General features: G+C 45.8%; 1 protein-coding gene across 1 annotated transcript in view; it reads right to left on the minus strand.

Moving 5' to 3' along the window:
- Positions 1–10,961, minus strand: part of TTC39B (tetratricopeptide repeat domain 39B) — a 74,665-nt gene extending 63,704 nt beyond the window's left edge. Inside the window, exon 1 of the mRNA XM_082301061.1 lies at positions 10,873–10,961. Within this exon, the coding sequence (XP_082157187.1) occupies positions 10,873–10,926 (54 nt within the window). The 5' untranslated portion in view covers positions 10,927–10,961. The remainder of the gene's footprint in view (positions 1–10,872) is intronic.
- Positions 10,962–12,623: the final 1,662 nt, after the last annotated feature.

Below are 12,623 nucleotides of genomic sequence, written 5' to 3' on the forward strand. Positions count from 1 at the left end.
AAATTACCGTTTCCCCAAATTAAAGTGGGAGGGGTTTGCAGAAAATGTGGAATACTTCAGTTTTTGCAGGTTTCTTCAGTTCCTTCTAGCCAGCTGAGCTAGAAGAACCTTGAAGATCTGTGTAAGATGCCTCCTCTGCTGGTTTTGGCTGGAGTAGAGTTAATTTTCTTCACAGTGGCTGGTATAGGGCTGTGGTTTGGATCTGTGCTGAACACAAGATTATACACAGATGTTTTTGTTATTGCTGAGCAGGGCTTACACACAGCCAAGGCCTTTTCTGCTCTTCATATTCCAGTCTGGGGAGGAAGCTGGGAGTGCATGAGAGGTTGGGAAGAGACACAGCAGGGGAAGGAAATTCAAACTGACCAGACGGATATTCCAGACGATACGGCATCACGCTCAACATGTAAACTGGGGGAGAAGAAGAAGAAAGCAGGGAAATGTATGGAGTGACAGCATTTGTCTTCCCAAATCACTGTCACCTATGATGGAGCCCTGCTCTCCTGGAGATGGCTGAACACCTGCCTGCCCATGGGAAGCAGTGAATTAATTCCTTGTTTTGCCTAGCTTGTGTGTACAGATTTTGCTTTCCCTATTAAACTGCCTTTATCTCAATCCACTAGTTCTCTACCTTTTACCCTTCTGATTCCCTCCCCAGTCCCACTGGTGGGGGAGTGAATGAGCAGCTGCATGGTCTGTTGGCTGGGCTTAAACCATGATAAACCTAAAAATAGGTGGATTTACCAAATCCACAACTGGTAATTCTACTTCTCCACCATATTTCCAGTGGCAAGCTCAGGTTTTGCCACAGGACCATAGAGTAGCCATTTAACCATAAATTATTATACATACTAAAGGGAAAAAAAGAAGAAAAAAATATTAAGTATTTTCCAGCCCTGGAAACTTAGTAAGTTTGCAGAAAAGAAAAAAAAAATACAAAAAATTAAAAAAACATGGCACAGACTTGAAGTTACTAAGTTACCTAGCTGCCTCACTGGATTTGGTAACAACAGTCCTAAGAGAGAGAACCCAGATAAAACATCTTCATCCTCATCCGTTATTTCTTGGTGACAATAAAAGTGAGTGTGATGTACTCTATAATCACTATAATCACACTGCGCACAACTAAAGCTAATAGAAATACTTCTTCTTTCCTCTGGGTACCCACTACAAGTTACAGACAAGTATTCCTACTCACCTACTCAACACTACACTTTTTGGAAGAACCAGTACTGCCAAGAGGTGCTGGACACACAAATTACTATCTTCAGAAACAGGTTTTCCACAAACCTCCTCTCTGTTTGGATGACAGACTGTCCTCATACACCCTCCAGTAAGAGGATTTCTGCAGAACAAGAGTGTGTGTGAGGTTAACTTCTGGGGATGACAAGAAATCAAAGCAGTGCTGCACACCCAAACACTGGCTTGCAAAAGTTTATATACCACTCTATTGCAAAGTGAATGCATAAGAGAACTGGAGTAAAAACGTGATACACTCTCTGCATCATAACCAAAAATACAGTTGCTACTAAGATTAGATTATCTTGCTTTAGTATGTGGTAACAGCATTACTTCCTTACTCCAGAATAAGATGACAGGCCAGTCTTTACTCACTTGATAAGAAAACTTTACCGTTACCACTTGGCGTTTGGGCATAAGTCCACAGGTCTGTGATATTTACTTACTGTTGACTTAGCAGAAACCTTTTTTTGAACCTGAGAGGGCTTAGAAAAGCAGAAGGAATTTTTAGCTCTCACACACAAATTCTCACATTTCTGACTAATTAAGCAGACCCTTGACCAACTGCGGCACACAGATCTTGGCCACGACCAGGCTTTTATCAGAACACACATCAACAGCAGTGTGTATCCAACTCTCAGACTGCTTCTCAAGTCTTTAGCTGCACCGTTTTGCTCCCTTTTCAAAATGAGTGCAGCGATCCATCATTTATGTTCCCTCTAACATAACACTGTTTCTATTGATCCAGAAGAAACAGCATGTGTTAAAATTACTGCCCACATAGGTGTGCTGGGTCGTATTCCTGCCAGCCTGACACCAGCAACTGTGATCTTATCTCCGCCTCCTGTGCTGGTGCCACACAGGAAAAGAAAGCCATACTAGCTGCAATAGCAAGGAAAGTTTCAAATAAGTCCTTATGGTTAGGCAAGCTATAGGAGATTTACTTAAGACAGGAGGCATAAGATCAGACATGCCTATCACCTAGTCCTATGTTGAGTCATCCTGGTCCATGCTGCTAAGTAACACACAATCTGCCAAGAAGCAACTAAGTTCCTTTTCTATTTCAACACACAAACGGGCCCAACAAGAACCTTTATCCAAACCAAGGCATCAACTTCTAGCAGTTTCAACAAGCTCATCCAGTCTAAACGTTTTTCCAAGCATATTGGTGCCAATACGTCAGCAAAAGAAGAACAAATATTTTCAGAATCAAATGTGTTTCCACAAAATCATAACTCTCACATAAATTGACTGGAACGACAAGAAACAATCCGTTCCCCTTTAAGCTTATATATGAAACAGAACTGTCTTTCTAGAGCTGTGGATGGCTCAACTCCAGCAGTGTTCAAGGCTAGGATGGACATGGCCTTGAGCAACCTGCTCTAGTGGGAGGTGTCCCTGCCCTGGGAGGGGGAGTTGGGTCTAGATTATCCTTCATGTCCCTTCCAATCCCATAACATTCTGTGATTCCACAGTGGCTGGAAGCTTTTGGCTACCATTACCAAGACAACTGTACAATTTACAGCTGTAATGACAGTAACTTCCACTGCTCCAAGAAAAGGCTACATTAAAAGATATTGGATGCTTCTTCCCACAGTAGAATAGAAGCAGTTCAATATACAAAGAATACCCAAAACCTTAAGAAAAAAGCTAACTCTCCCTTTTGGTTATACCATTTTCCATTCATATACAAGTATCACCACCTCATACCCCTCCTCAAAAAAAAAACCAAACAAAAACCAAACCAAACCTCAGAAAAGAGAAGTAAAAGCAAATTTACTTCCTTTTTCAAATTCACTTCATAGATGTATAGCTTTCCCAGTTTACATCAGCTCTGCCTCCCTAAGAGGCACATGGTGCTTCCTACAGTGACCCCACCTTTTCCCATATCTTCTGCACCTTTTATCTCTTGCTCTGAGAAGAAACAGCTCACAGGTTAATAATAGTGAATATTAAATAAGAAAATTTAATTGGAACACTCCATACTCCTTTTTCCCTCCAGAAAATCAATAAAGGCTTGTTTTTTTTACATATCCAGCTTTCAAATCTGGTCATAGTCAACCAAGGAACTCAAATGCACCACTCTAGGAAGCCAAATAAGAAATGGAAAACACAAAAAATAAAAGCAAGCCATCTCAGAACAACATAGGTAGTATAAAATTGGAGTACATGTCCTTACTTTGAAGAGTAGTCACAAGGAAGGACAGTATCTTTCAACAGGTACACCTGTAAGTAAAGCAAAGTTTTATTTGAACTTAAGAACCTCAGAATACTGGAAGGGAAAACAGCAACCTAATTTTATTCAATAAGAAAGAAATTACTAGTCATGTTTAGTTTTCCATTTGTGCTGCTGAAATAGAATGGTCCTCATGTTAGATGCAGATGTGCTCTGACAGTAGGAAAGACCAACACAGAACCAGGAAAAACAGATGAGCCATGTGCCAAAGCAGAACACTCTGGAAAAAGCAAACAAGAGGAGTACAAATTTTACATTCTTCAGTTGAGCAAAGTCTACTTCTCAAAGAAATAAAACCATGCAAGTCAGATGAGGATGTTTAAAAAAAAAAAATTATCCCTCAAGAGAGAAAGCATCCCCAGTACTGCTTCCCAACTCTGTATTTCCAACACATTCTTCAGTTCTTAAGGTGAAAAAGGCACCACAGTAGCTCGCTTTCAGTTTCTCAAAGTCTCTGTGGAAATGCAGCTACCACTGTCTCTCCCTACTGAGACTCTTCTTCCAGGCTGAAATTACCACACAAAACTTGTGAAGAATCCTCAGCATAAACATGAGAGAGGAAATACCCAGTGCTGCACAGTTCTACAATTTATTCTAAAAGCGCATTATTATACTAAGCTACTGATGTAAAGAAGCATACCATTAGCAAGTTCTTTCATCGTAAATGCAGCAGCTGCTGCAGCAGTGGATTAAACCCTTGAGTACTTAAACCAAGTACTAACCGGGTTTTGAATTAAAGACGATGCTGGTTTCATTTGAAATTAGCTCTGAAGATCAACTGTGCAGGCTGGTAAAGCCAGCCTATACAGCGCTTATCCCTGCTTGGGCAGTTCAAGAGAGTACAACATGCATCGTAAGACCTTTATTACCTCTATTTTCCTTAATAGCTTAGTTTAGAGGTGAGGCACAGATTAGCTGAATTGGCCAAGCTGTCCTTAATAAAAGCCTGTCACGGCCTGTACCCACAACTAAGCCGGCAACTAAATACATGCAGATGGTCTCTCACCCCACCACACTTCACATCCCCCACCCCACCCCTCTGGCAGGGCTGTGTTTCAACCCCAAGGCAGTCAGTTCCAGGTGCATCTGACACCTCTCCAAGTGAAAGCAAACTGTGGCCTACACTCTGCTGCCAAAGGGATTGAGAAAAATGCATTAGCAATATCAGTTGCACACCACCTGGCTGCCTTTGATTCTGGCTGTTATTGAAGTTCTAGCATGTCCAGTACAGCAGGACTCAGAGGTGGTGTGACTTCATTCAGGCCACAACAGTTTACTGTCAGCCTTCATTCTCCATAGGACTTCCACACTGGCCAAATGGGGCTGTTAAAGCATAAGCAGGTCCTTCTGAGCACTCCTGGGCTCTGGAGTTGAACAATCAGCTTCTGGGCGAGAATCACGGTGTCTCTGCTGGGGCTAGGAGAGACACCAAAAGCACACTGGTACCCTTTTGGGCCCCTGAAGTGTACTCTCCTGAGGTACTCATCCTGTGCCAAGGATGCACAGGGCTTCTGGGGCCATCACAGTAAGTGCTTTTGCCACTCATTCCCAGTTAGGCTCACTTCAGCCTCCAACACAGACAGCTATTGAGATGACCTTGTCACTTGAGAAGTACAGATAGGTTCTGTCCCTTTATAGCTTGCCTATGCACTGGCGCCTGCTAGAACCTTATACACCTGTGGGTCTGACATGCTAGGCCATCCGATCTACAGAGTCCAATAAAAATGGCTGTCCCTCTCCTCCACCTGGCTGGAGCAGAGCCCCTCCACTCCTGGTCACTGGACTGTCCACTTACTTCACATAAAGAAAACAGGATTAGAATTTCTTTCCATAGAATTAGGCATAAGATAAGACCTTCCACTCTGGTGAACTGTCCACTGGAGACAGAAGGAGCAACTTTCCTGGTAAAAAAAAACCATTTGGGATTGTTTTTCCCTACAACTCAGGTACCAATTCCTCTAGGGTTTAAGACAGGTTTTCCATCCCACTTTCTCATGTCTGCTCTGTGATCCCTCAGATAAAAACAGAGAGCAACACACTGGGTCTACCCTCTACATCCTCTCTCTTGAGCAGAACACTTACTGTTAATAGCAGAGATACTGGACCATACAGATGGAGAGTAGGATCTATCTTCTTTTTGTTGCTGTAACTTCTGCAACAGTTTTTCCCATTTTTCAAGCAGTTTTTCCACAGCAAAGTCCATAGTGACTCAGTACTGCCAGAACGGGCAAGCCACTCTGCCACCATCACTGGCCTTGTCTCATTACCACCAATAAACTGGCACACAACGATGGTGCATGGTGCACTCCACACAAATTACCACCACCATGGGTCATGCACACTGGATTTCACCTGGATCTGTGGGTAACTGCACATCGTTTTCATCATAATAAATGATCTCTAGCATGGCTAATTCCCTCAGGTACTGGACATGGTGGTCCACTTGCCTGGGTGACATATAACATCTCCCTTGAAGAGATACCTTTCCTTCACACTTGACAGGAGTCACCTCCGGAGGCTGATGACTTGAGCCATTTTCCTAATTGCCTTGTTAATGCCCCCTTCTGCAGAAAGCAATCCCAGCTGCTTCCCTACCCTAAAATTCCAGGCTACTAGCCCTGTTATTGCAGCACCAGAGCAGGCAGATAACAATGTGCTCATCTGGATGATGGCTGAAGTCACTTCACATATCCCACGGCTCACTCAGGGACAGGTACTGAATTGTTCTCTCTTTTCTGTCTTTTTGTTCTGCTCTTGGGATAGCCCTGCTTCACCCAACTTTACTATGAGCTGACTTCTGTGTCCATTTCTTCTTGTTTATACAAGTGACTGATACCTGTAAGGGTTGTTTCAGCTGCAATGCCTGCCACTGGAGTTTGAGCCTGTCACCCTCTTGTCAGATTTAAAGACCTTCTCTTCCCTCCGAAGGTACTCAGTAGGACTTTCCCCTCATTAAGCCATATTGGCTCTGTCCAATACCTGCACTGTCCTTTGGGTGTTTTTCAGAAATTCCCAGAATACTCTTCTCCACACTTACCGGTCACTGAAGTAAGACTGAGAGGCCTGTAGTTTCCAGGATCACCTCGGTAGTCCCTTCTCTTGGGAAAAATGTTAGCCAGGTTGCAATCAACCTCTCCAAATTCCCAAGACCATTTAAAAATCACTGAAAGAGATCTTGCAATGAATGACATCAGCCAGCTCTTTTGAGTACTCTTGGCTGAATCCCACCAGGCCGCACAGACTTTTAGGGATCCAGCTGGGAGTTTTTCATTGTCATAGCCATGCTCCTCCAGTGTTGACAAGAGAGGCAAAGAAAGCATTAACATCTCAGCCTTGTCTATGTCCCTGTTTGTGAGGTGACCATCCTCATCCTGCAATAGGCCAATGTTATTTTTGCACTGCCTTTTGCTACTGATACATCAAAGTAAAAACCTTTTTTTATTTTATTCTTCTGACAGTCACGGCCATCTTTTAACTCCAGCTGAGCTTTGGCTGCACAAAATTTCTCCTTACAGTGGGGAGCACGTCTGCATTCCTCCCATGTTACTAACACAATGCTTTTAAAATTTTGTTCTAACGTGTTCTAGTCAGGTTTGTTATTATCTGAACTTATCATACCTATCGGGCACCAGAAAAAGACTGTCATGTTTTAACACCAGTCAGCAACCAAGTATCACACAGCCACTCATTTGCTCTCCCCTCTTGCCAGTGAGACGGGAATGGGACTGGGGGAAAAGGTAAAATCCATGAGTAGAGATAAAGACAGTTTAATAGTGAAATAAAGTAAAATAAATAATAATAATAGTATAGAAAGGGGGAAAGAGGAATAAAACCCAAGAGAAAGAAGTGATGCACAATACAATTTCTCACTGCCTGCTGACTGATACCCAGACTGTCCCCAAGCAGTGACTGGCCCCTTCCAGCCAACTCCCCCCAGTTTATATATTGGGCATGATATTCAAGGGTATGGAACACACCTTTGGCCAGTTCAAGCCACCTGTCCTGGCCATGCTCCCTCACAGCTTCTCCTGCAACTGGTTGCTGGCAGCACATGAGACACTGAGAAACTTCTCGGTTTAGGGTAAGCACTACTTAGCAACAACTAGAAATCACTGTTATTCAAAGGATTCTCACACTAAATCCAGAACACAGCACAGCACCAATTAACTCTATCCCAGCCAAGGTCGGGACAAAGCACTAGAGCTGACCACACCAAGGGTACCAAATCACCTTCAGATCTGTGTATAATCTTTAGTCTGGCTCCCTTTGGCCAAGCAAGGAATTCTTTTAGCATCTAGATGCTTCTTGATCATAAAGGTTTATGATCATAAAGGTCTATTCTGTCTAGCCACAACCCTCAGATGCACAGGGACCCCGGTTGGGTTTGTGGGTTAATTTTTTTTAATTGATAGGGAATCCCCAAGTAACCAAGTAAGCTGGCTTTAAGACTTTGAAAAACCAGGGCAGCAAAGAGTGAACTTAATGGGAAGCAGATCTGGCCCGCTATTTTAAGTAATCTTTAGACAGGTGGGGGGGGAGGGGGGTGGGGTGGGAAGAGGGTGGATGGGGAGAAGAATTAAAGTTTTGCTTGAAGACTCTCCAGTGGCTAGGAATGCTACTGTGCCCTTAACGTTAACTACATCTGTCCTAGATTTCCAATCCATTCCAAAGGAATACCGGTATTAATTCTTTTACGGGGTGAGTTCAGTGTCATAGAGTGGTTTAAGTGTCGACGGTGTATCATGTTTGAGTTCACAACTGGCCACGCCATAGGTGGATAGTTTGCACACAGCAATCAGGAAACTGCCTCCTAGCAGAGAATGATCACACTTCAACACCAGGGAAGTAACAGTGAACTCAGGAAAATCGTGAGTTTAACAACCATTTATTTTCCCAGATGGCATACCCGTAATACTATCTCATTTATACAGCCTCTTAGGTCTCTGGTTCCTCTTGGTGGGTTTCTTTTCCTTTAAATAAAAAACACCAATGGACTAACACACTTACGTTAGTTGGGTTAAAAAAAATCACAAGATTTATTTACACTTCATACCATTCCCACTCCTGTTCCCACTGGAAAGGCACAGCTGCAGGACAATGAGACATAAATCAGGAAAAAAAAAAAAAAAAAAAGATAAACACGGTATCTGGCACTTCCTTGAGCTGCAAGAAGCATAAGGAAAAGCATAAATTTTTTTCAGGGACAGACCGCAGCAAGGGACAGCTACCTGGTACCTTATGCTTGGACTTTAGAAGAAGGGTTCTTCTTTGTATCCATCCTGTTAAGCAGGAAACAACTTCAACATTTAGCCTAACATATTCCTCTTCAAAGCTTCAGGGGTGAAGAAGCATTCACAAGTCCCTGCAAAGCAAAATTCTATGCTAAAAGCTATGTTCATATAGCACTAAGCATGTACACTTAAATCAGGAAGCAGAGCTCCCATCTGCCATATTCTAAGTAAACAGTATTATTTAGATGCACGTAGCTCATAAAAAAAAGGCTTATAGTAGTGTTCTGCTACCTTTGTTTCTCAGCATCATAGACACTGCAAACACCAAAAAAAGCTAAGACGCTTAAAAACAATTACCACATGCATGAAATCAAAACAAGCTTATCAGTAAAGAGACTACAGTGAACCTGTAGGCAAAGACAGTGTACAGTGGTCTAGACAACTTCTGTTACAAAAGCAGTGACCATCTCCAAGATCAAGACAATCATCTGCCCTCTCCTCCTGAACTCTGGAATCTGATCAGGAAAAATTGAAGTACTTTCTCCATTACCACTACAGGTCTGTTTCAGACTCCAAAGAATCAAGCACTAAGCAAACCAAGCACAAGCAAAGAGCATGACGTCTTTTAGGCTTATACAGAGAAAACTACACTTTTTGCAAAGTATTGCTCAAATAACGCCTCTTTCATGTGCTTTTATGCCCACCTTTCAATTTTTTTTCTTGCCAGCTTCTTTTCCTCTAAAAAGCATTAACACTTAACACCAAACTCAATGAAGTATATTCTTTCCTACTGTTCACACAGAACAGCTGGGCTACAACAAAGTTGCTGAATACCTGTTATGTCAAGTCTGAATTCTGACTATTTGCTTACTGAGAGCTGCGAGAGCTAGTTAGCAACTTTTTTTTCCCTACTCTGGAAAAAAATCTCGGCTTCACAGAGATGACTCTATGATTTTGCAGTGATTCACTCTAGTACACAATGAGATTCAAGCATTTCACATCCTCTTCACTGCTGCCACATATAACCTTAGGAAATAGAAACTTTCACAGCATGTTCTGAAATACAGGCTAACATATATTCCCGTCTTCTAACCAAGAACAAGAACAAGCTAGTTCCACTGAACTACACAGCATAGCAAGTCCTACGTAGACATTAGTCACTTGCCCTGTTGTACAGAAAAGCCACACCTTAGACATCGGGCACTGAATAAAACCCAGCCTATTACGTACTCATTCATAAATTGTCTTCAGCAAAATCTGGGCAGCTGAAGAAGTTCATTCTAGACTGTGCAGTCCAAAATCAAGTCAATATTCCCACACACGCATGCCAGGACCGCGATCTACCGCGTTTTAAAGCACGCTCCAGTTAAAACTGCTTCAGTTTGGCAGTACCATTCCCAAAAGCTCATCTAGGACAATTATTTACAACCACCAGCTTCCCAGAGGTGTTGTCAAGGAACCCTGCTACTGTGTTCTCCTAGACTGACAAGACAACAAAGAAAATCTTCAAGTTCAAGCGATCGTTTTAAGGGATTTCTGCCTAGGCTGTTTCAAGGACCTTTTATAAAACAAGGGCGAAATTACAAACGCAGCTTACATCAACAACAGCTCTGTCCGACTGCATTTCCCAGACCGAGAAACGCACCCGGGGCCCTCTCGGACACCCCGACAGCGAGGCCTCGGCCGCGGTGCAGAGCCGGGGGTCGCCGCTGCCCGCACACCTGTCCCTCGCCCCCGAGCGCGGGTTCGCGCCTGCCCGCCCGCCCGCCGCCGGGAGGGACGCACACCGGAGCGGCGGCACGGCACACTGGCACGGAGAGCGCAGGAGCTGGGGTTAAAGAAAAATTAAAAAAAAAAAAAAAAAATTAAAAAGAAAAAAAAAAAGCAAAGGAGGGGTCGCGGGATGCGGGAAGGGGCTGCCCGCGGCCCCGCCACCGGCACAACTTTCCCCAACTCCAGGCGGCGACTCGCCCCAGCGGCAGCCGGGCCTGCCCCTGTCCTGTCCGGCCGCCCGCCCATCAGCCTCCACCGCGGAGCAGGTGGGCGACAGGGACGGCCACTGCAGCGGAGCCCTCGCCCGCATCTCCCCCGCCGCCGCCGCGCCGGCGGGGACGGCCGCTCGCTGCCCGCAAGCCCGGAGCCCCTCGGCAGTCGCCCTCCGTTTACCTCCTCGCCGCCGCCGCCGCCGCTCTCCTCCGTGCCGTTTCCTACGCTCGCCATGTTCCCTCTCCGCTGCCCGCCGCGAAAGATCTCTGCGGCCGCCGCGTCCCGTCCACTGCTCACAACCCAGCGGCGGTACCGCGCCCGCCCTTCCCGGCCGCCCCCGCTCGACCCGGCCTAGTCCGGCCCGGCCCCGCTGCTCCCCCCGGTCCGTGCGGGGCCGCACCCTCCGCCTCCTCCTCCCGCCCCGGCCACCCCGCGGCTCCGGCGGCCGCGCCCCCTCGTTTGCATGGCAGGACCAGGACCCGCCCCCGCCGGTCGCGCCCCGCTGGCCCTTGGCGTCCGCCCCCGCCGCACCGCCCGCGCTGCCTCTCGGCCGGGGCGACACGGGATGTCCCGGAACCACCGGGCTCGGGGGCGGTCGGAGGGTGCGTCTGGACGGGTCGGAGCAAGCGGAGCGTCGTCCCAAACTGGTGCCGAGGCCCCCGTCCTTCCTCCATCCTGCAACCCCATCTCCAGCAACGCTGCGGCTTCGCGCCACCGTGATGGGCTTCACTGGCCGAGTTGCCGCAAAGATTCTCGCCGGCGTTCCCGCGGTGTCCTTCCAGTCCCCGAGTTTCGTGAGCGGCAGCCCGGTTCAGCACACCTGAACCAGCGCAGCCAGACTGGTGTTCGGTGCCGGGCGGCAACAGCCTCCGCCGGGGTCTGCCGCGCCGCCCGGCCAGCTGCTCCCGGGAAGGGCAGGGCGGGCTGTGCTCGTGTCTGCAGGGGCCTCGGGTAGCACTGCGTGCACACCCTGCAACTCCGATGGTGTCAGTCAGCTACAGGTACTCCATATCTGATGTCCGCGAGAAACGTCAGCTCCCAGTGGCCAGGCTCTGTGGAAGAATGGTTTCATCACCGTGCTGGCGAACTTGCAAAGGAAGTTCACAGAGCAGCCAGTTCTCTGAGAGCTCTTCAGAGTCCCCCACCCTGTCTTATCCTGTGTTTAGTTCACAGTATCGTAATGCTGTTTGCTCAAAATCTACCAATTTCCACTTTTTCATATTCTGCCAGCTGAGGTCAATGCCTACTAAAAGACAGGTAGCATGATGCCCACTTCCTACTGGTTAGTTCTCTGTCACAGCCCTTGTTAAAATATACATAGATTTATGACAGTCTGACTTATTAGAACCAGAGAGAGATTAAGAGAGAAAGAATTTAACAGATTCAGCTAACCAGGAGGTAGATACAGTCTAAGAGCTTTTTGCAAGACTTGGGAACACAGTCTAGATAGACACCAGGTCCTTCAGTCTAAAAAGAGGCAGAAGTACAGGCTTTCAAGGTAGACTAACAACTGAAGTGTCCTTACTAATCTTACGTAGACTGCTCTGCTATATCTGCTATTTTTACCCAGCTCAGCTAAGTAAAAAGGGGAGGGCAACCTAACATAAATATGTTCTTCTTTCCTGCAAAATTCAGTTAGGGTAGCACAGACACACTGTTTTCCCTTACTCATGTTGCACTTCAATGAGTTTCTTCACTGGCAACTTTTTGGAAGATACTCCAGTGATATTAATACTCTTCCAGGATTGAACTGAAGTACTTGAAATATACCAATCGTGCAAAAGCAGCAGACAGGCTCATACATGCTTTGTATTTGACTCACAGCACAGTCATGTCTGCCCACGTTAGCTCCACCTGAAACCATTTTTTATGATGCTGTTCTCAAGAATTATTCTGCAAGTTATCATTCTCTTTTGAAGACATGATTCCCT

Source organism: Coloeus monedula (assembly GCF_965178545.1).
Source record: "Coloeus monedula genome assembly, chromosome: Z".
Taxonomy (NCBI): Eukaryota; Metazoa; Chordata; class Aves; order Passeriformes; family Corvidae; genus Coloeus; species Coloeus monedula.